At 41.5% G+C, this 22991-nt stretch overlaps 1 protein-coding gene and 1 non-coding gene across 3 annotated transcripts in view; both read left to right on the top strand.

Annotated features, from left to right (window-relative positions):
* The first annotated feature begins 11844 nt into the window (after positions 1-11844).
* Positions 11845-22991, top strand: part of FARSB (phenylalanyl-tRNA synthetase subunit beta) — a 72563-nt gene continuing 61416 nt past the window's right edge. Inside the window, exons 1-3 of one of the 2 annotated variants that reach the window (XM_046018876.1) lie at positions 11845-11931; positions 19526-19581; positions 22690-22844. In XM_046018876.1, the coding sequence (XP_045874832.1) occupies positions 11874-11931; positions 19526-19581; positions 22690-22844 (269 nt within the window). In that variant the 5' untranslated portion in view covers positions 11845-11873. The remainder of the gene's footprint in view (positions 11932-19525; positions 19582-22689; positions 22845-22991) is intronic. The other variant, XM_046018877.1, reaches the window with a different exon arrangement.
* On the top strand, positions 20839-20975 carry LOC123951199. Its single transcript, XR_006820365.1, has one exon. It is a non-coding gene; the product is annotated as a U4 spliceosomal RNA (small nuclear RNA).

Below are 22991 nucleotides of genomic sequence, written 5' to 3'. Positions count from 1 at the left end.
TCATTTATTCATTCCTTTAACAGATGCTGACTGAATACCTACCACATGTCAGAAACCATTCTGGGCCTGACCTTATACCTGGTAACCTAGACACTCATTAATTCTGCTCTCAGTACAAATTATGGGCGGAGACAAACATTAAACAAAATAACCACATAATTGGGTGTATAATTGCCAAGTGAAACCCTACTGTGAATGACTATAGGAGGGTTCTAGGACTTAAGCTGGAGGTCAAGGAAGTCTCTGAAGAAGTGACCTTGAGCTATAAAGGTGAATCTATTTAACTGAGGGAGTTGTCCAGGAAAAAAGGAGCACATGTGCAAAGGTCCTGTGGCTGAAATTCAAATAAATATATTGGGAGCTCAAGGAGAACATTAGAGTGGAATGAGGCAAAAATGGTGGCCAAAGTCCAGATCCTTGCAGCCTGTGTTTAGATTCAACTATTTACCCTGAAATTTGCCACTGAAGGGTTTGTTATGATGCATTAAATGGTTAGATTCTGAATAGTTGCCTAATCCTTGTGAGCACTGCTACCTTTTTTTTTTTTTTTAATAAATACTACCTACAGTATAGTTGGACAACACCAAGTGGCATGTAGCTGTTAAGTCTTTGCTAGAAGGGATCTGCAACAGGGCAAAACAACAAAGTTGACTAGCCACCCCCAACCACCATGTTGCTTTCTCCAACAATTCTAATAGAAAGTTGGATACAAATGAATCCTTAAGGCAAGGTAGTTCAGGGTAGTTGTGACTTTTTGTATGCAAAACTTCCTGGTTTGTAGGTTTTGTTTTGCTTTGTTTTTTACCTAGTTGAGGGTTCATATTCTTCTTTTAGACTTCTTCCCCAGTGCTAGTGGGGATTCTAGGAGTATACACTGTCTCAGATGTTGTGCAGAGCCCTTCATTCATCTTAGAGCAACCCTAGAGCAATAAGCACTAGCTCATTTTGCAGTTAATGAAATCCAGGCTCAAAGTCACACAGCTGGAAAAGTGGAAAAGATTCAAATACAGTTTTGTCTAAAACCCAGAGAGGAGAGTCATCCCTTCATTAAATGAATCTTACCTGGAACAAACGATTGCTCGCTTTGCATCGCCATTGCCCATGGTGTTCATGGCACGAGAGTAAATTAAGACATGGTCTCTGAGCCTTTGAGCATTCATTCATTGATTATTTATGATAAGGCTTCTTGTACTAGGCCCAAGCTGGGGAGCTGGTATGGGCTATAACAATGAATAAGAAAGGAGGGGCTCATAGCCTCCTGGAAGAAACAAAGTAACCACATGGGCATAGAACCAAATATATGATAGTGCCTGAAAGAAACATGCATGTTCCAGTGATAGGGAATAATGAGCATGTATTTAGAACAGATTGGAATTAACAAGAGTGGAAGCAGGCAGACTCTAAGGAACCATGTAGGGTTAGACTAGGAGATGGTGGTGTGGTCTGCTGTGGTATTAAAGAAGGATAGAGATGGATTTGGGATATGCACAGGAGATACAGATGGTAGAGTTGGTTAAGCAGATTCACAGTTTCTTGGTAAATAAGCAAGACATTCAGACTTCTCCTAATCGTGGAGTTTACTGTACTGAGTCATGCTCTGTCACTTTCCCAGGCCCTCAGCTAGTAGTAAACAGCTGTTACACTCTAGCATAGCACACTGAAGCAAAGCATAGCCCCACCAAGGCACAGTCTATCCCCATCCTAAGTAACAATTAAATCACTCACTCACTTAATATTCAACACGTGTCTGTGTATATATTGTGCCCCAGGTTATTGTAGCTAAATGATTACCAGAATTAAATGGTGAGAAAGCTTTATCAAGCTATTCAAAACAAATCTTCTCAGATTTCCAGAACTAAAACTAACATATAAACATGAACCGTAAACATCATCTTTCCAAACTACGCCTTTCATGGAATGGGGAGTTGAGAGCAGAGAAGTTAAGTGATTTGCCCAAGATAACCCAGCCAGTTACTGGCAAGGAATAGACCTAGCTCTCTTCATAGCCTACTAAAATGATTGAGGAGAAGCAACGTGATATGGGATCATGGTTTCAAAACTTTGACTCTAGTAGAGGAATTTTTTTCAATCTTCAAAAGATCTCCAACTGAATAATCCAAGTGAACCTGTTCTTATTGGGAAAGAAGGTGAGGAACCCACTTTATCATCTCCTTCCTTCCCATAGCGACTGTATTTGTAACAAAATGAAATTGATATTAAACAGTTTCAGAAGCTTGTAGGGTTTGGCAAAACCCAGTTTGGAAGCTTATTTTGGTCTTTTTTGTGTCTGGGTATCCTATAATTTGGAGAAGTACAAGGTCTGAATGTGGTTGCAGTTAAAAGAAAAACAAATATGTCAATATTACTAAGTGCTTACCACCTAGCAAGTATTGTGCTCATGCGTTATCATTCTGTGTCTGATGTAAACCCCCCAGCAGCTCTCCAGTCTAGGTAGTATTTATTATTCTTAACCAATGGAGAAATCGAGACACAGGTGAAACGAATTGTTCACCTATTAAGTAGTAGAACTAAATGTCTGGGTTTTTTTTTAAGTTTTTTTATTTATTTGACAGACAGAGATCACAAGTAGGCAGAGAGGCAGGTAGAGAGAGAGGGGGAAGCAGGATCCCTGCTGAGCAGAGAGCCTGATGCCAACTCATCCCAGGATCCCGGGATAATGACCTGAGTCGAAGGCAGAGGCTTTAACCCACTGAGCCACCAGGTGCCCCGTCTTGTTTTGAAAGAAGTTTGTTTCCAGAGTCCGAGCACATAACTGCTGTTTCTTGAATGATAGCACAAGGAAGGAAGGGAATGTCATTGAAATGGAGAAGTCGGGGCGCCTGGGTGGCTCAGTGGTTTAAGCCACTGCCTTCGGCTCAGGTCATTATCTCAGGGTCCTGGGATCGAGTCCCGCAGTGGGCTCTCTGCTCAGCAGGGAGCCTGCTTCCCTCTCACTTTCTCTGCCTGCCTCTCTGCCTACTTGTGATCTCTCTCTGTCAAATAAATAAATAAAATCTTTAAAAAAAAAAAAAGAAATGGAGAAGTCATGGAACAGTGAACTGAAGAATGCAGAGGACCAAATGTGTCATAGTTTGGGTTGGGATTAGTTATTCATTCAATCAACAAATATTTACCAACCACATACTATGGCTTTGGCATTAACTACCTGTGAGCAAATAAAACATACGTACATTTTCAAAAATTCAACCACAGTATATCAAACACTTGCTCTGTGGCAAGTTCTGATGAGATCATGAGGAGAGGAAATCTACACTGTCCAGACTGGAGATCTGAGATTCCACCAACAGAGGATGGTTCCTCTTTCTAGGTCTCAGCTCCAGTGTAGAAATAAGAAGATGATGGTTCAGATTGACTCATAGGTTACAAAACCTATGCGTGGAAATGACTACTTTAAAATCACTTCCTTGTTTTAGTTTTTTTCCGGTACATTTCACGACAGGTAATTTCTACTAACAGGAAGGGAATGTTTCGCCATAACATGACATTTTACTGTAGCCTAAGCTAATATGTTCCCATCTTTTAGTTGAAAAGGAAATGGTATTCCTCCCAGATTGAGAGTTCTCAGAGGGGATAGTTTAGAACAAAGGTCACTGTGCCAGTTTTCATAAGTTGCGTTCATCATAAAGGCAAATACTCTTTCTCTCTCTTATACACACACCCACACATTCATGAAACTCAAACATCATGGTTACTGTAAGTCACTGAGAGTGGCCAGATCCAGTTAAAGTCAACAGAAGACCATCATAATGATGGTTTCAATGGAATGTCCTTCAAGAAGTTCTGTTTTCAACACTCTTTTGAACTAAGTTCAAGAAATTTGCTCTGGCCCCTTTGTTTTCTTATTGTCCTGTCAATTAACTTATTTTATCAGTCTGACAAGGCTCGAGTATGTTTGCTCTGGGCAAAGCTGCAAGAGTCTTGCCCAAGATACCAAGGCTTTGTAGCTGCCATGATTTCTCTTCTCATGACCCTCATCCACCTTTCCATTCGTACTTGGTCTGGAAACCTATTTGAGGTTCCAGCAACCCAAGTGAGGGAGGAATGAGGAGAAAGAGATTGGAAAGGTCTACTGCTACCAACCTGGGGTCTGGACCAGCTCTTCAAAGAGGCAGTCAGCAGTGCCCAACAACAGTGTCCTTGGAGATAATGGCACAGACTCCACCTCTTCCAGTTTCCAAGAAGGTCCAATCCAATGGGTTCGCTTGCACTTGCGTTTGTATCTTTCTGGTTGTTTATGGCTACTTGGTATATGACCTGTTGATTCTTCCGGTCTATTATTATTACTTTTTGTTTTCTCTAAACACATGCCATTTCCCCAGTCCTGGCTGCTATCATTATTCCCCTCCATAACTGCAGCCTCCTAACTGGTCTCTCTGTCTTGAGTTTTGCCCTCTGAATGGACACCCCTAATTCCTTCTCCATAATGTACCCAAAGTGATTTTTCCAAAATACTTCATTGATCATGTTGTTTCTCTGCTTGAAGTCTTTGAATTTCTTCTCAGTGTTTTTTGTTTGTTTGTTTGTTGTTGTTTGGTTGGGGTTTTTTGGGGAATGAGAGAGAGAGCATGATAGGAGAGAGGTCAGCGGGGGAAGCAGACTCCCTGCCGAGCATCTTCTTGTTGTTCTTAAGATAAAGTTCAAACCCTTTAATGTAGTTTGAGCCCCACATTACAGGGCATCTGCTTACCTCTTGAGTCTCCGGTGTAACCCTCCACCTCTCACACTTTAAGGTTTAAGCCATCTGAACTTCATTCAGATGAGGAACCAAATTTCAGGAGGAAGAGGGAGACAGCTGGGCTTAAGAACACCCATTTAAATGCTTTCAGGTTTCTCTCCACTATCTTTTCTCTTGGTGTTAGTATCGTTTTATCTCTTTGCAGATTAGTTTCTCTGAGCGGTGGGAAACCTGACCACCAATGACTCCAGACCTGTACCTTGCTGCTTCCACCATTGAATAAAATGGAACTCAAGTTCCCTGCGGTCCAAGGTTCCCAGGTCCAAGATCCAGCTTGGTTCAGGTGTTTACGCCTGGTATACTGGCGTGGGATACTGGGTCCCATTGCTTTAGCATAGTGACTCAAAGGTTTACCTCGTGCAGAGAGAAATAAGGCACGCTGGGCGAATTGTCCCAAGTTTACTCAATCATAACCAATTAGAAGAGAGTGATGAAGGAGAAGTTGGGTTAAGTGAAATATGTCAGGCCTGGGTAACTTGGCCGATGATGGTGACTTTGAAAAGGATAGGAAACACACAAGGAAGGATAAGCTTAGGGATAAGAGGAAAGTTCCGTTTTTGAGGTCAACATGCCAGCCTGTTGGACATCCGCGTCCAGATGTTCAGAAGTTGGTATGAAATATGCACAGAAGAGAGAGATGGGTTGGAGGTTAGAATGGGCACCACCTGCAGTTAGGGAGTGGTGGAAGCTGAGACTGTTGGGGGAGAAGATCTCCAGACATAACTCCAGAGGGTATCCTACACTGAAGGCAGGGTAAAGGTAGTACAGGAGGGAGAGGAGGCTGTGAGAGTTAGTATGTATCAAGTACCAAAACCTAACATGAACTCTTAAAATTTGCATAAGCATCCCATAGCATACCTGTGGTGTGCATTTTATTATTACCTTCACTTCACAAAGAACTGAGGTTTTTCAGTAATCAGTAATTGGTCCAAAGTCTCCGTCAGCAGTAAATAAAAGGTTTTAATCTATTACTAACTTGGAGAAATCTTACCACTACAGTGTATTGTCTCTCACATAGCCATAGTAGAAAAAGTCCAGGGAGCTAAATGGAGAAATCTGGAGTCAGGAAAATTAAGAAAGGAGAATTTCAAGGATGAGGAGATGGCTAATTATAAAAGTGTCTATCAAGTCTATTTTTAAAATACAATTTAAAACAGCCATTGGTTTGACATTTGGGAAGTCGATACCTATCAACTTGACTCTTGGCAGGTCTAGCAGACCTTCTTGGTTCCAGATAGATCCATCAGTAAGAAACCCAAGAAGAAAGATGGACTTTGGTCATGTCCTAAAAGTTAGGGTCACCTGCAAAGGGATGAGTGTCCGGGAAATTTATAGGAAAGATATACAAGGTTTTAGCCAGAACAGAACCAGTTTTGGATATACTTCAGTTAAAACAAGGCCAGTTATGGTAAATTGTATCATCTATTCCCTGAGCTTACAGCCCTGTCTCATCCTCCTGGAGGCATCAGCCCAAGTTTTACTAAGCTTAATATGAGAGCAAATTTATAATCTCAGATCACTGAGTTATTACCTTGAGTATAAATATCTAATACCTGCCGGTTTCAAATCGTTTCCAAATACTTTATCCTCACTCAGCCACCTGCTGAGGTTCTGTTTCCATTTTATGGATGAAGAACTCGAGGATGTGTTGGACGATGTGTTTGGCGTGCCACTTTAAACTATCTGCTGCCGGAGTGCGAAAGGTTAGACACAGCTGCATCTTTAGGATCCATGTTGGAAGGATTTCAGACATCATAACATCTCTTAACCAGTTGCTGTCCAACCCAAAAGCATTATAGGAAGGTGGTACAATCATCTCAGAAACTTTCACTATGTGCTACCCATTTTAGAGGCAAAAACATTCGTGAGAGCCCAAGTCTACACAGGATCCCATCTCACATAGCCGTGATAGAGCTGGATTTTCTACACCGGTCTGATAGACAGGGAATGACACATGATTGTGTTTTATAATAACCTTGTTGTTTTCCCCTCAAAACAGAAGTATTCTTGATAATTACAATTCTGTTAAGTACAAAAGGTACAATGAAGGAAATAATCTCACCACCCAAAGATAACCGTGGTTAAGAAAAATATTAAGGAATAAGGGGAGGCCTGGGTGGCTCAGTTGTTAAGCATCTGCTTTGGCTCAGGTCATGATCCCAGGCAGGATCAAGCCCTGCATCGGGCTCCCTGCCTGGTGGGAACCCTGTTTCTCCTTCTCCCACTCCCCCTGCGTGTGTTCCTTCTCACTGTCTCTCTCCTTCTCTCTCTATGTCAAATAAATGAATAAAATCCTAAAAAAAAAAAAAAAAAAGGAAGAAAACGTTTGAAAAAAAGGAAGAAAACTATAAAAGACAAAGGTAACAAAGTTAACACTTCGGTGTATATCATGCCAGCTGTTTTGATTTTATTCACATTCATGTACATGCATTTAAAAAAAAAACAAATTGATCGCTTTAAGCCTATTGTTTAGTAACTTGTTTTCATCTAATGTAGAATTTTTTCCATGTTAAAAAATATAGTTCTCCAAAATCATTTTTTTCTTTTCTTTTTTTTTAGGTAAAGCAATAAAAGTTTATTAAGTGAATTTTATTGAGTGAAGATACAGAAAAAGCTCTCAAGAGTGAGAGGGGTCCCAACAGGGTTGCCAACGAAGGCCTTTTGGGTTGGTCTTTTATGGAAAGCTAACCAGCAAACTTAAATCCTTTTAACATCTCTACTGATAACACTTTCAGAGGCTTACTTTTTAGGGACTGGTTATTCTTTGTTGGTCACAGGTGATTATCATAAAGACAGCCCTCCCTTCCACACACCTAGGACGGGGCTGTCCTCCACCCCTCCAATATCATTTGTAATGACCTGCACTATTCCACTGTATGGCAATATCAGACTTTATTTAATCAAGCCTGTATTGTTGGACATTTAGGTTATTTCAAGATTGTTTTATATCACAAACAGAAGAATACCTGCTTACTTTCTTAAAATAATTCCAAGAGTGGAATTTCAGGATCAAAGAGAATGCATTTTTTATATATATATGGATAGCTTTGTTTTTACATCTGAAAGTGCTTTCTCAGCCTGGAGAATACTGACCCTTCTTCACCTTCTAATATTGATGATACATTAATTCTTCCAAATATTAAAATGCATTATAAAGCTGTAATAATTGGTGTCTAGGTGTCTCAGTGGGATAAGCCTCTGCCTTCGGCTCAGGTCATGATCTCAGGGTCCTGGGATAGAGGGCTGCATTGGGCTCTCTGCTCAGCCAGGAGCCTGCTTCCTCCTCTCTCTCTGCCTTCCTCTCTGCCTACTTGTGTGTGATCTCTGTCAAATAAATAAATAAAATCTTAAAAAAAAAAAGAAAGCTGTAATAACTAAAACTTTGGTACTGGTAATGAAATAGAAAATTTAGTAGGCCTAAATATGTATAGAAATATAGTATACACTGATAAACCCTGGGTATTATTTGCAGCTGATGAATAACTGAACTCTACATCTGAAACTAATGATACACTATATGTTGGCTAATTGGATTAAAATTTAAAAAAGAAATGTAATACTCTAAATTTATTTCAAATCTGTGGAGAAAAATCTTAGCAAATTGTGTTGGGCTAACTAGATTGCTGTTTGAAAACAAAATAAAGCTGGTTTACTCACTTGCTCTGAAACCTAAATAAATTTCAACAAGATCTAAGATTTTTTAAAAAATTCTAAGCCCTTTAAGAAGCATACGTGATTTTTATAAAACAATCTTGAGGTAGTGAAAGACTGTATAAAATGTAACCTAAAGCCCAGAATCTGTAAAGCAAGAGAATTATAAATGATACTAAAACGTTTTATTTAAATCTTCATTAAAAAAAAAAACAACAACAACCAAGGGGCGCCTGGGTGGCTCAGTGGGTTAAGCCTCTGCCTTCAGCTCAGGTCATGATCTCAGGGTCCTAGGATCGAGTCCCACAACGGGTTCTCTGCTCAGCAGGGAGCCTGCTTCCCCTCTCTCTCTGCCTGCCTCTCTGCCTACTTGTGATCTCTTTGTCAAATAAATAAATAAATAAATATCTTGGAAAAAAAAAAAACCCAAAGTCAACTATTCCTATAGCTTTCTTAAAGGCCACCAAGCATTTGTCCCCCTCGACCCCAAAAAGTGTCACATTCATCTGTTTCTTACCTTCATTTTTAATTTCTTAAAACATGCCCATGAAGGTATGCTAGGTAAAACAGAACCTTACCAATGTATTTTTTCAAGATTTTATTTATTAGAGTACATGTGAGAGAAAGAGAGAGAGAGAGAGGAGAAAGAGACTATGAGCAGGGAGGGGGGAGGACAGAGGGAGAAGCAGTCTACCTGCTGATCAGGGGCTCAATCCTAGAACCCTGAGCCAAAGGCAGTCACCTGACTGACTGAGCCACCCAGGCAACCCCAGAACATTACCAATATTTTTGAAATGATTTTGAAATGCTCCCAGGCTACATGGATTCTACTCCACTCCGAACTAATTACTCCCATATTTTATAATCCATTTTCTTTAGTTTTACCATCTATTCATGTATGCCTAAACAATATACTCTCTAGGTTAACCTGGTTTTTGTTTTTATATACTTGACACCACACTGTGTAGATGCTTCTGTGGTTCACTTTTTTCCTCAATATTCTGTTTTTATGACTTATCCAAGTTTATACATCAGCTGTAGTTCATTCATTTTCACAGCTGCATGGTGTTTTGTTGTATGTATTTATCCTAGTTATGCATTCTAGTATTGATGGACATTGGGTTGTTTCCAGTTTGGATTGTGTGTGTTTTTTTTTAATAATGAACATTTTAATTTGCTCTTTCAGGGCACATGGGTAAGTTTCTCTGGGGAATATTCTTGGGAGTATAACGGTAGTCAGGTATGCACATGTTCTGCCTTTCTAATTAAGGCCCTATTTTCCAAAGTGGTTGTACCAATTTTTATTCCAGATTCTTGCCAAACATTTGCTTGGGTCAGACTTTCACGTTTTTACCCATCTGGTAGGTATGAAAATGTACTTCATTATGATTTTAACTTGCTTTTCCCTAATTTCTAGTGCAAGAACTTACTTTATGTGTATTGGCCAGCCCATCTTTCATTTCTAGGAAATGCTGCCATCTCTTGCTCTCCAGCCATCCCTAACATTAGACAAAAGCAATACCTACCTACATTTTGTGATCTACTATCTCAACATTTTCTGAATGTCTTCCCTATCAGTCAGCTGAACACTTGTGATGAGCGATGTAGTTTTCTTTTTTCCATTAGAATCCTTTAAACGTTCAGTACCAGAGCAGGTACAAAGATGAAAAGCAGGGTGGATGCATTGGGGGATATGGGGAGATAAAACCAGAATGCCCTGCTGGTTTGAGACCAGCAGGAAACCGACTAGGAGGGTAGATGCCTGACAGCTGCTTGATTTCCAGCACCTAAGACGTAAGAACTGTATTAATCTTTCATGAGGATTTGTATCCTTAGGATAATTCTCTAAGGTGTATATTATCCCTTTTATAGATAAGGAAAGTGAGGTTCAGAGGTGACAGAACACTTTGGAATGCCCAGAGGAGGTCAGCATGCAGAAACTTAAGAAGTCCTTTATTCACTGGGACATGAGTACCAATTTGGCAGAAGATTTTATTGGGCATTGGAGATGTTTGCCATTGATGGGGCTCTGCCAATCTGTTATGTTGGGCACTGGGGAGGGATTCCCTGTGTCATGGAGGGAAGCTAATGTAGTGAAAAACCTGCTTGAATGGTAGTCAGAGAGGCTCAAGTTCCACCCACCTACTGCCCCCGACCTGAATGGCTTTGGAGGCCCTCATTCACTGTGTAGAGGAAGGTTAAGGGCAGGTCTCCCCCCATGAAACTGCCTCAGCTCTGCCTGGAGAGTTGAGTGACTCAGCTTGCGCCTCAGTCTCACCATCTGTAAAATGGGAATAATGATCACCTATGTAGGTGTATTTCCCGCAACAAATAATCACAAACTTGGTGGGTTAAAATGAGTTTACTCTCACAGTCGGGAGGCCCGAAGTCCAAAATCCGTTTCACTTGGCCAAAATCAAAGTGTATGTAAACAGTGTAGGTCTGCTTCAGAGGCCAGAGGGAGAATCCCTCACTGCCTCTTCAGTTTCAGGTGGCCCCTGGCATTCCTTGACTTGTGGCTACATCATTACAGCCTGTGCCTTCTTGGTTATACTGCCTGCCCCTCTTCTGTCTGTCCAATGTCCTTCTGCCTCCCTCTTCAAAGAATGCCTGTGATTGCATTCAGGATCCACCTGATAATCCAAGATAATCCCTCCAACTCCAGATCCTTAAATTAACCTGCAAAGACTGTTTCCACATGAGGTAAAATTTATAGGGGTCAGGGCTTAGGACCTGACTATCTTGGGCGGGGTGGAGGGGCATTCAGCGCATTACATTCAGGGTTGCCAGAAATAGGAAACTTGCTAATGCTGGCGGAGGACTGAGCCCAGCCTCTGCCAGCAGACAGCACTGAGTATCCATTTCTTCTAAAGTCTCCAAAGAAACCTTCCTTAAAAAGGGGCTGCTGCACGGCTCCAACCCAGGCATAAAACTTACAGGGGACAAGGGAGACAATGTAAGCACGAAGAATAAAATCCAAACTGCGGTCCGTTGGTTACTCCGGCTTTCACAGCTCATATTTGCACACGTTTCCTCGTAGGATACCGCAGACCCCAAGTGCCCGCTTGCCTTCTCCCCAACTCCCGGAAAAGACGCACCTCCCCCCACCCCGCCCCTCTACGTGCTGTCCCCTGTGCCTCGCGTACTAGTGGGTCCCGCCCACAGGAGGGTTAGACGCGTGAGGGCCTTCGCAGTCTGTCCTTACTACTGCCTATCGAATCATAGCACATTTTCTACCCAATTTTTGTCTCGTTTCTTAGCCTTCAAGTCATTCATACAACTAGATGGATTTAGAGAGTTCAACTGTGGCAATGTACTTGCCTTCAGAAGAAAAACGAGGCAGAAACTATTAGAAGAAGGCTGGCAATATTTAAGAGAGCCCGTGTAAACGGTGCCGGGTCCTACGCGCCTCCGGAGCTGAGCGCCGGCCGGTTCACGGCACAGGCGCAGTGGGGTCTGACTCGCCATGCCGACTGTCAGCGTGAAGCGAGATCTGCTCTTCCAAGCCCTGGGTCGAAAGTACAGTAAGTGCCGGCCCCATTACCTGGCCTGTGCCTGTCCTCAGAGACCTGGAGCTCGCTCAAGAGGGCTTCGTGGTGGTAACGTTCATGTTGCCCGTCAGGTTTTGGCCTCGGATGCTCCTGGTGTAGACCGGGATGGCTGGCTGGCTGGCTGGCCAGTCAGTGGGGCTGGGCTCAAGTAATCTCTCGCAACCAGACGTGCCAGGGCTGTCTTTGCATCATTCGCGCCTGTCCAGTTCGTCGTGTCATTCATTCAGCAATCTCCCAAGGAGCATCTGCCGCGTGCTTGGTGCCAGGGGATCGAGTAGGAATGAACTCCTGGGTTGCAGCCTGAGGGCAGCTAGTTGAGTGCAACAAGAACGCTATAGAAACTCCATTTATGAGGGAGTGGAAGGAGAAGTTGGAGCAGGAAGGGGTGGTATTATGTCTGTTTTATAAGTGGTTCCTGTTATGAGCCAGGCACTCTTCTAAGCGCTCTGGGAATACAGCGGTGCACATGACACATGAGGGCCATGTTCACATTCTAATAAGGGAGGCAGACGATGATTACCCAGCACATTAATAAAATGATTCTGGATTACATTAAAGGCTATCAGGGAAACAAAAATACTGTGCTAAGAAGAACATTAGATGCCGTAGTAACATCTGAGCTGAGACCCGAATGACGACGAGGAGTCTCCTGGGTTGGCTGTCTTCATCTCATACACACTTCATCTCTCCTTCAGTTCCAAAAACATCCCCATTTAGAAAAAAGATGAAATACTAAGTACAATTATCAGAGACTATATGGATGTAGCGGTTGAAATGATATCTGCCTCTCATAGTTATCAGCTTATATAAAGGCTGTGGCAGCTGGTTTGTGAGAGCTATTTTTGGTTTTTAGGGCTCAGTATGATAACAGACCCCTAGTCGGTTTAACAGGTACTCCTTCCTAGAATGAGGTGTTACCTGAAAATAGTTAGCTTTTAAAATGTTTCTGAAGGTGTAAATTTAGGTACTATGTATTCTTCAAGTATTCCTCCTAGGGTTCTGCCCTGTTCCTTAAAAGTAGAGGTCATACTCTTGAACTCTGAATTAAACTCTAATTCTCTATACTTTCTAATTTTTAAAATACTTTTTATACACTTTTTTGTGTGTATTTATATTAACCCATTCTCTTTTTTTAAAAAAGTTGTTTCTTTTTTCTTTTTCTTTTTTTTTTTTAAGATTTTATTTGTGAGAGAATGAGTATAAGCAGGGGGAGCAACAGGCAGAGGGAGAAGCAGGTTCCCTCCTGAGCAAGGAGCCCGATGTGGGACTGGATTTCAGGACCCTGGCATCATGACCTGAGCTGAAGGCAGATGCTTAACCAACTGAGTCTCCCAGGCATCCCCTTAACCCATTCTTCTAAACCATATTCTCATATACTGAGTATGATGTATGTGTATGGTGTATGATATGCCTGAATTGCAAAAGATGGTATGGGACAAATATTTGTTCAAGACCTCTGTGATTAGTTACTATCCAAGTATCTATTTCTGGGAAAGTAAGAAATTCTCCAGGTTCCTATTTACTTTCTTAAAATTTTTATTTTTTTTTAAAGATTTATTTATTTGAGAGAGTGTGCGCACAAACATGGGAAGGGAGGGTAGAGGGAGATGGAGAGAAATTCCAGCAGACTCCCCGCTGAGTATGGAGTCCATTGTAGGACTGTATCCCACCACCCAGAGATCATGACCTGAGCTGAAATCCAGAGTTATTTAACTGGCTGAGACACCCAGGTGCCCCTGTTCTAGGTTTTTAAAATGGTGAGATTTATAATCTATCTACTGTCATCTGATGTTTTAATATATTCTCTAGCTGCCTCCCCTTTTTTCAAGTTAGAACTTTCAGACAAGCTTGATTCCCCCCCATAAGTACCCATCAGCTACTGACTCTAAAAACATCAGTCAGAAAGATTGATGTTATTGAGATGTACTTAAGACAGTCAGAAATAGCTTATTAGTTTATATTTCATGTTCTTGAAACCTTTGAACTTAATTGGGTTGAGGTCAAAGTTGGAAAAGCATGTTGAACAAAGTTGCTAGTTTCCAAGTAGTGTGGGTCCATCTCGTTTCTTACCCTCTCTTAATCAGTCTTCCTCTCTATTTTCCAATTTTCTATTTTCTGTACTAACTCTTTTGTATCTGCATTCCTTCTTCAGTCCCTCCAAGGTTTGCTTTTTGTCCTAAACTCCATTGTTTCTTCCAGTCCATGCTTTCCTGCCTTCCCTTTCAATCTCTTTGCTTACCAGGGATATTTCTCAGGCTGCTTTAGTTTTAGTCATTTTGCTTCTCTGGGGCAATTTTCTCTTCATCTACCTCCCCCTCCCACCCCCCACCCCCCCCCCCCCGCCAAAGAATCTGGCAATGTCTTTTTTTTTTTTTTTTTTAGATTTTATTTATTTGGGAGCGAGTATGGGGAGTGCCAGGCAGAAGCAGGCTCTCTCCTGAGCAAGGAGCTGGATGTGGGACTGATCTCAGGACCCTGGGATCACGATCTGAGCCGAAGGCAGACACTTAACTGACTAAGCCACCCAGGCATCCCTCTCAGTCTACCTTTTTATCACCTCAGGTGTTTTCTTGTTCATTTTCTTGTTAACTGATTATTGCTGTTCAGTTCTGGTCCTGCTCTGCCTTGATTGCTGATAGTACTGTCAGAGCCACCTGTGTATGTCCTACAAACCGCTAAGATATAGGCACTTTGGTGCATCATTTTGTTGGGATTACTAATTGCAATTTTGTTGGTTCTTGTTTCTAAGCACATGAAATACAGCTAAAAGGAGTAAAACTGTATAATTAGAATTCATTGAAAGATTCAATATTTTTTTTAAGATTTTATTTATTTGACAGGCAGAGATCACAGGTGGGCAGAGGCAGGCGGAGAGAGAGAGGGGGAAGCAGGCTCCCTGCTGAGCAAAGAGCCCAATGCAGTTCTTGATCCCAGGACCGGGGATCATGACCTGAGCCAAAGACAGAGGCTGTAACCCACTGAGCCACCCAGGCGTCCCAAAAGATTCAATATTTTATTTTATTTATTTATTTATTTATTTTTAAAAAGATTATTTATTTATTTATTTGACAGAGATCACAGGTAGGCAGAGAGGCAGGCAGAGAGAGGTGGGAAGCAGGCTCTCCGCTGAGCAGAGAGCCTGATGCGGGGCTCGTTCCCAGGACCCTGGGATCATGACCTGAGCCGAAGGCAGAGGTTTTAACCCACTGAGCCACCCAGGCGCCCCAAAATTCAATATTTTAACAACTAAATGGTTACTGACCAGATTGCAGTCTGTTACTGCATAATGAATTACCCCTAAATTTAGCAGCTTAAAACAATTGTTTGTTATATGGCTTCTGAGGGTCCAGGATTGGGGAGTGGCTTAGTTGGGTGGTTCTGACTCTGGATCTCTTTCTACCTTTTCATAAAGGTGCCAGGTTTGTAGTCATCTCAAGGCTCTAAATGGGGTTGAAATCTAATTCCAAGTTCACTCAAGTGGTTGTTGGCAGGTCTCTGTTCCTTGCACATTTTTGGTCAGAGACTTCAGTGCCTCCCACCTTGACCTCTCCTAGGACTGCTTGCAATATAGTGGCTTGTTTGTCTCAGAATGAGAGGACCCAAGAGAGCAGGTAATTGAGTTCAGAATGATAGAAGCACAGTTTTCAGTAGTATCTCAGAAGTGACATGCCTTCCCTTCCTATCTTCTTTAGGTCACACAGACCAATTCAGTGTGGAGGGAACTGCATAAGGTGTGAAAAACAGGAGGCAGTTTGGGAGGCTGACTTCCAGTCTGCCCTCTGGCCCCCAATGATTCATGGTCCTCTTACATGTAAAATTCCAGAAGTGTCATCCCATTAGAGCAGCATCTCATAATCCAGAATCTCCTCTAAATCAGGTCCAGGTGTGGATGAGGCTTTTCAGGTGTAGTTGTGTAAGTACAGCTGCTTGAATAGAATTACTCTTGGTCTGTAAGCTGCTGCCTTTGGCTCAGGTCATGATCTCAGGGTCCTGGGATGGAGCCCTGCATTCGGCTCTCTGCTCCGCGGGGAGCCTGCTTCCTCCTCTCTCTCTGCCTGCCTCTCTGCCTACTTGTGATCTCTCTCTCTGTTAAATAAATAAAAAAAAAATCTTAAAAAAAAAAAAAGAATTACTCTTGGTCTCAGAAACTAAAGAGACACACAATCTGCTTCACCGACAACTAACATCAGTGGTGAGACAGGCTTAGGAACACTGCTATACATACTCCTTTTCAGAAAGGAAAGTGGGAGACACAAAGGAGTCCTTGGTTCATGGCCCTTCTGAAATTGAGCTCGCACATGTTGGACCTTCTTGATGAGGTCTCAAGGCCTGGAATCGTTCTCTGTGGCTTTTAGCCCTACCGTCTAGGCTCTTGGCTACACTCACTGAGTGATCCTTTTTTTTTTGGGTGAAAGAAAGCAGGTACTTTACATGTTACTAGTTTTTTCAGTGTGTTAGTTGCTAATAGAATTTTGGCTGTTGGAAGACTTCATTTTGTCCTCTGTCCCTTTCAGCTCAGGCTTACAATGTTTCTGCCTATGTATCTCTAAAACACTGGGGGTCTTCATTGAATTTTGCTAGTTTCCATTTCATTAATGGACAGCCAGGTCACTCACAAATCTCTGAAATAAGGTGTTTTGTACCTTGGGCTTTTTCTGGTAGTGCCCATGATTAAACTCTCTTGTATAACTGAATTTGTGAGGCACACCCTTGACTTATAGTGCCTTTTATCCGAATGAATAGTAGCTTTAATCTTTCTGAGTCTTAAGATTTTATAATCATATCCTTGATTTTGTTTTTGGACCATGCTTTCCTGGCAGTGCCTTGGATTTACTCTGCTCAGAAGTCCTTCCTAAATTTTAGTCCTGTTTTACATCTTAGGAGGCTGAGAATTTTTAAAACCATCAGGTTGTGGCTCCTTTTAATGGCCTTTAGTTTGTCTCTTCTCTCAGTATAAAGCAAGGAAAAAACCAGGCGACACTTGTAGCACTGGTTGGGAATCTTAGTTACATCGCCTAGTTGAACAGATACATTTTCAGTAGTCTGCATAAGTGGGCTGTAGCATTGCTTGCTAAACTTCTGCCTTTATATAAAAAGGATTCCCCTTTTCCAGTTTCCAGTAACACTCCCTCAATTTCCTCCATGTCCTTACCTGCATCCATTAAAGACCATGAGGCTTCTTGTAACAGCTTTTTCAAGGCATTTGAAGTTTTGATTTACATTTTGCTCAAAGACCACCTCCTGATTCTCAAGCCATTCCTGCCTCCCCCCCCCCGTATTTTGTTAGGACAGCACTCCACTTCCAGGAACTGAAGTCTGTATTCTCTGTTGCTGCGTGACGAATTACCCCTGCACACAGGAGTGTATAAACAAGTGATTATTTCAGTTTTTGAGAGCGGAACGGAGGAGTAGCTTAGCTGGGTGGTTCTGGCTCTGGGTCTCTGACCAGGTTGCAGGCTAGCTGTCAGCTGGGCCTGCAGTCATCTGATCATCTGAAGGCTTGGCTGGCTGAGGAATATGCTTCCAGGATCACTCCTGTGATTGCTTCAGACCTCCGTTTACTCAAGGGTGTGAATACCAAGAGCAGGGATCACTGGGGACATCTGTTGTTCCTGGCCTAGTTAACGGACCTACGCTGGAGACCTGGGAGTGCTAGACTCTTCCTGCTCTCACCATTCCCACCTCCCATCCTGTCACTGAGCCTTACAGATCCTGCCTTTTTGACGTTCCTCACATTCTTCCTTCCTTGTACCCACTGCTGCTCCTTCAGTCAAGTCTTCACTGTGCCTCCCCTGTACTGTTTGTTGCAGAAGCCTCCCTGCTCTAGTCCATCCACCACTCTGTCTCCATTCTTCGAAGTGCAGATCTAATCATGCTTTTACTCAGTGGTAAATCCTTCAGGGTAACCCCCACTGCCTGAGCACATCCCTTGGCATATGGGTTCTTTCTGCTTGCTGCATTGTGTCTCTTTCTGACCTTATCCTTATGCTTCATCCCTGTTGACCTTTCCGAAGTTTCCATGCTGTTGTCTCATTCCCCACAGTCTCTGCCTGATGAACTGAGTGAGCCTTTGTGTGAAGCCTTAGCGGACTCTAAGTGGAGCTGATTACTTTCTTTGTGCCACCTCTGTACCTTGCACTTAACATAGCTGTATTTACACATCTGATTTCTTTATTAGAGTAGGAACTGTTTTATTTTTGTAGCCTTGGCACTGAGTATGGCTCCTGGCATATAGTAGATAACACTTTTAAATGTCACATTAAAGTCCACTGTCAGAGTCAGATTTTTTTTTTTTTTAAAGATTCTATTTATTTATTTGAGAGAGAGACAGAGTGAGAGATAGCATGAGAGGGGAGAAGGTCAGAGGGTGAAGCAGGCTCCCCATGGAGCTGGGAGCCCGATGTAGGACTCAATCCCAGGACTCCAGGATGATGACCTCAGCCGAAGGCAGTCGCTTAACCAATTGAACCACCCAGGCGCCCAGGGTTAGATTTTTTTTTTTTTAACATTTTATTTATTTATTTGACAGAGATCACAAGTAGGCAGAGAAGCAGGCTCCCCAGTGAGCAGAGAGCCCGATGCGGGGCTTTATCTTAGGACCCTGGGATCATGACCTGAGCTGAAGGCAGAGGCTTTAACCCACTGAGCCACCTAGCCGCCCCCAGGGTCAGAATTTTAAGACCATCTTTTCACTAGAATATACTAGTAATCATGGTTTGTGTTCAATTTTTTTTTTTAAAGATTTATTTAAAAAAAAATAAAAGGGAGAGAGGGGGAAGCAGGCTCCCTGCAGAGCAGAGAGCCCAATGCGGGGCTTGATCCCAGGACCCTGGGATCATGACCTGAAACAAAGGCAGAGGCTTTAACCCACTGAGCCACCCAGGCGCCCCGTTTGTGTTCAGGTTTTGATAATGACGGAATTCCTCTAAATGCTGCATGAGGTAGCAAAGTAGAATATAACTTCAAGGACGAGAACTATAATTATCGGAGACCTACTATGTTTTGGATTGCTATGCAAGTCCATTACCTGCATAGTGGCATTGAAATCTTTCCCAGCGTTCCATGCTAAAAATAAATGGCTGTAAAATGCTACTTTATGGATCAGGCCTAGGTATCAGGAAGTTTACATAAGGTGCCAAGCTCTCAGAACTAGTATATGGAATAGTCAGGAGTTCAAATTTTGATTGGCCTGCCTCCAAAGCCTGTTATCAGGCCTCAGAATTTTAAATACTATGACTTACATGACATTATCCCATTGTGCTGGATCTGTGTTTTGGAGCCTACTTTACAGTTGATACCTACCTAATAAGTTTTTTTGAGTAAATGTGAGTTTCCCATGGCAGGTAACCTAATTCTGTAGTTGAAATTAAAGGAATAAGCCCTCAAATAGTTGTTTCTTTCAAGGGTTTTTGTTTTGTGTTGGTCCCTTGTGTTGGTTTTAAAATGGTGCTATCTGATAGCTGGTATTACTAGCTTGGTATTGGACAGTTATTAAGAAAATGCAGTTTACATACTATCATTTAAACTGAGCAGATTAAAATTAGCAATCTTTTTTTTTTTTTTACAGCTGACGAAGAATTTGATGAATTATGTTTTGAATTTGGTCTGGAACTTGATGAAATTGTATGTATTGAATATTTTTTAAATGTTTCACATAGAAGCGCCTTTTTCAGAGGTTTACTGTATTTTGTTACCGTATGGTTAGACTAAGATGGAACATTTGTGGGCTCTTGTGATTTCTGTGCTCTTGGTGTTAAGGGGCTAAGCTCCAATTCTAAGGGTATCTGTTGCTTTCTTTAAAATCTCATGTGTTAAGATTTAAATTTTAAGATTTGATTTAAAATCAAATGTTCATGTGTTAAGTTGTATGCAGTCACCTTAAATTATCAGGCTAATGCTATGGAGATGGATAGACCATCTTGAGTAACCCCGAATGAGTGTGTGCTCCCTGGCAGTGAGGTGCCTTTTTACAAATCAATTATGGAAAGGGGCCTGGGGAGCAATGGAAATGTTGCTTTAGCCAGAGTTCCTGTGGCCTGTGGCTCCTCCTCCTTCACTTCTGTGCTCTCCTGCCTTTCCTGTTTCCTCTGTTCCTGTTTCACCACTGTTAATTCATACCTGATCATTACTATATACATTGACCTTGTAAAGTGATCTTTTAGTTTTTGCATTTGATCTTAATCAAAGGCTGAGAAGCGATGATTTTCTAGATTTTGAAGAATTGCTTATAAAAATCATTATGAAGCATCTTCCTAGTCTTTTAATTGTGTAATTAAAATACTTTTAAAAAGTTTACTTGCAAAATGTTACTAATGATCACATAAGACATTGTATTTATAACTAAAGTCATAATTTTGTATTTCTGTTGTAATTAATGTTTTTTTCTTAAGCCTTTTGTTTTCTTAATCTATTCAATGTTACAGCAGGAGGTTTGGGCTGACAAAAATGTGCATTGACTTGCCTTGTTTTTTCTGCTGCCTTTTTACTGGTGTTATATAGAAAGTTTTGTTTTGTTTTGTTTTTTGTTAATGAATATCTTTATGCTTGAAATTGGCTATGATTTCTTTAAGTTACTATTAATAGTTAGACTTCAGTTACGTTTGAGGCTGTATGATATCTAAGAGCCTTAGACTGGATATCAGAAAATCTGAGTTCAAGCTCCCATATTCACTAGCTGTGTAACCATGGATAACCACATTGCTTCTCGGCCTCCTCTTCATCTGTGAAATGGAGGCTGTGGATTATGATCCCTGAAGATCCCTTCCAGCTTTGAAAGTTCTGTGACCTTTTATTTCTATAAGGATTTTGTCAGTCCTCACAGACCCAGTCTTAAGATAGTCTTATTATGAATTGAGATACTGAGATGAAAGATTTAAGCTGAGCTTTGCGCAGTGGCAGTATCGTAGCCAATGAGGTTTATCCGAGGCGCGATTATTGCTAATTGAAAGATTTAAGCTGGTGTGTCTTTTTTGCAAAAAGGAGTAGGCCTTTTTTCTTTTTTAATTCAGATGTCTTAATTTCTCTGCTTACCACATTTTCTCTCCTTTGGCATATGGGTCTCTCTTGAAATGTCTCATCCCATATGATGAGGGAGAGAGAATATGACATGAAAGGAGGCAGGAAGAGAAGGAAGAATTAGAATTTAAATAGAGTTCAATCAAAGAGGTCCGTAGAATTGCGGCCTTTTTAAGTTGAAGAATAAATGACCTATAGTATCTTATCTCAGGCATGTATCATAGTGATTCTTGCCAAATGATTATTTATAAGAAAATCTGTTATTCTCTGCTAGAATATGATGACTGAGGTATTCTAAGCTTTTGGCTACTGCATTAAAATTATACTAGTATTTCTTCTCTTTTTTTGGTTGCCTTTATTCTTATATGACTATTGTTAGGTCATTTCCCATTGTGCCTGTAATCTCTGCTAATTTACACCATAGTTTTGATCTCTTCAGATGTTTGTTTTTTGTTTTTTTGTTTTTTTAAAGATTTTATTTATTTATTTGACAGACAGAGATCACAAGTAGGCAGAAAGGCAGGCAGAGAGAGAGGAAGAAGCAGGCTCCCTGCTAAGCAGAGAGCCCGATGTGGGGCTCGATCCCAGGACCCTGGGATCATGACCCGAGCCAAAGGCAGAGGCTTTAACCCACTGAGCCACCCAGGCGCTCCTTTTGTTTTGTTTTTAATATTACTCGCATTCTCATGTTGCTTCGAGGCTTAGATACCTACTGAATTTAGCTTTTAGAGTCATTATAAGAAGTCCTGTTTATTTGGTGAATTGTCTTTATTTACTTTGCCTCTTTGAAACTTTTTGTTGTTGCTGCTCTGTGTACTTGGTGGTGGTATTTTCTTTCAAATCTGGGTTGGATAAACTCTTTTTGTAGGGGGCCAGATAGTAAATCTCATAGATGGTGCAGTCTCTATCACAACTCAGCTGTTATGGTATGTAAGTCACAATAGGTAACATGTAAACAAATGGACCTGGTGATGTTCCATTAAAACTTAGAAAAAGAGGTAGCAGGTATGATTTTGGCCAGTGGACCATAGTTTGCTGACCTTTGCTGTAGAGGAGTTAATGCTGTTATGAAATGACTAAGGATGCTAGACGTCTGAAGTCAGCAAAAATTTGGGTATTTTCTGTTGCTGTGATAATAACTAATATTTTTGATGCAAGTATAATAAACATGTTTTATTGCAGGAAAGAATGTGTATAATGTCACTTTTCTTTTTAAATTAAAGATCTGCTTTGGGAGAGAGAGAACAAGGATGTGTGTTCACTCAAGTTGGGGGAGGGACAGAGAGAGGGGGAGAACCTTCAAGCAGACTCCCTGTGAATGGGGAGCTTGCTCCAGGGCTTGATCTTATGACCTGACCCAACCAGTGAATCCTTACCTTAGCTGAAACCCAGAGCCAGATGCTCAAGCGGCTGAGCCTCCCAGGTGCCCCTTTGTAGCACTGACAATGACTTTTTCCAAAGAATTTAGATTTGTTGGGACACCTGGGTGGCTCAGTGGGTTAAGCCTCTGCCTTCGGCTCAGGTCATGATCTCAGGGTACTGGGATCGAGCTCCGCATCAGGCTCTCTGCTCAACAGGGAGCCTGCTTCCCTTCTCTTTCTCTCTCTCTCTGCCTGCCTCTCTGCCTACTTGTGATCTGTCTGTCAAATAAATAAATAAAATCTTTAAAAAAAAAATTTAGATTTGTTTCACCTTATTCTTTTGGGCTTGTTTTAGACTTCCGAGAAAGAAATCATAAGTAAGGAACAAGGTAATGAAAAGGCAGAGGGAGCCTCTGATGTTGTTCTTTACAAAATCGACGTACCTGCCAATAGATATGATCTCCTGTGTTTGGAAGGATTGGTTCGAGGACTTCAAGTCTTCAAAGAAAGGTAAAAGAATATGTTTATTAAAGATGAAAAAAAAAAAGAGAATATGTTTGTTAAATAGTTTGCCCAGTTAGATTTCTTTTGCCTGTTATTATCAGAAATAATGTTGTAAGTATTTAGTAAAGAACTTGTTGGGCAGGTGCACAGCTT

The sequence above is a fragment of the Meles meles genome, chromosome 9 (assembly GCF_922984935.1).
Source record: "Meles meles chromosome 9, mMelMel3.1 paternal haplotype, whole genome shotgun sequence".
Classification (NCBI taxonomy): Eukaryota; Metazoa; Chordata; class Mammalia; order Carnivora; family Mustelidae; genus Meles; species Meles meles.
The sequence above is the reverse complement of the archived record's forward strand: the minus strand, read 5'-3'. Positions and strand labels throughout refer to the sequence as shown.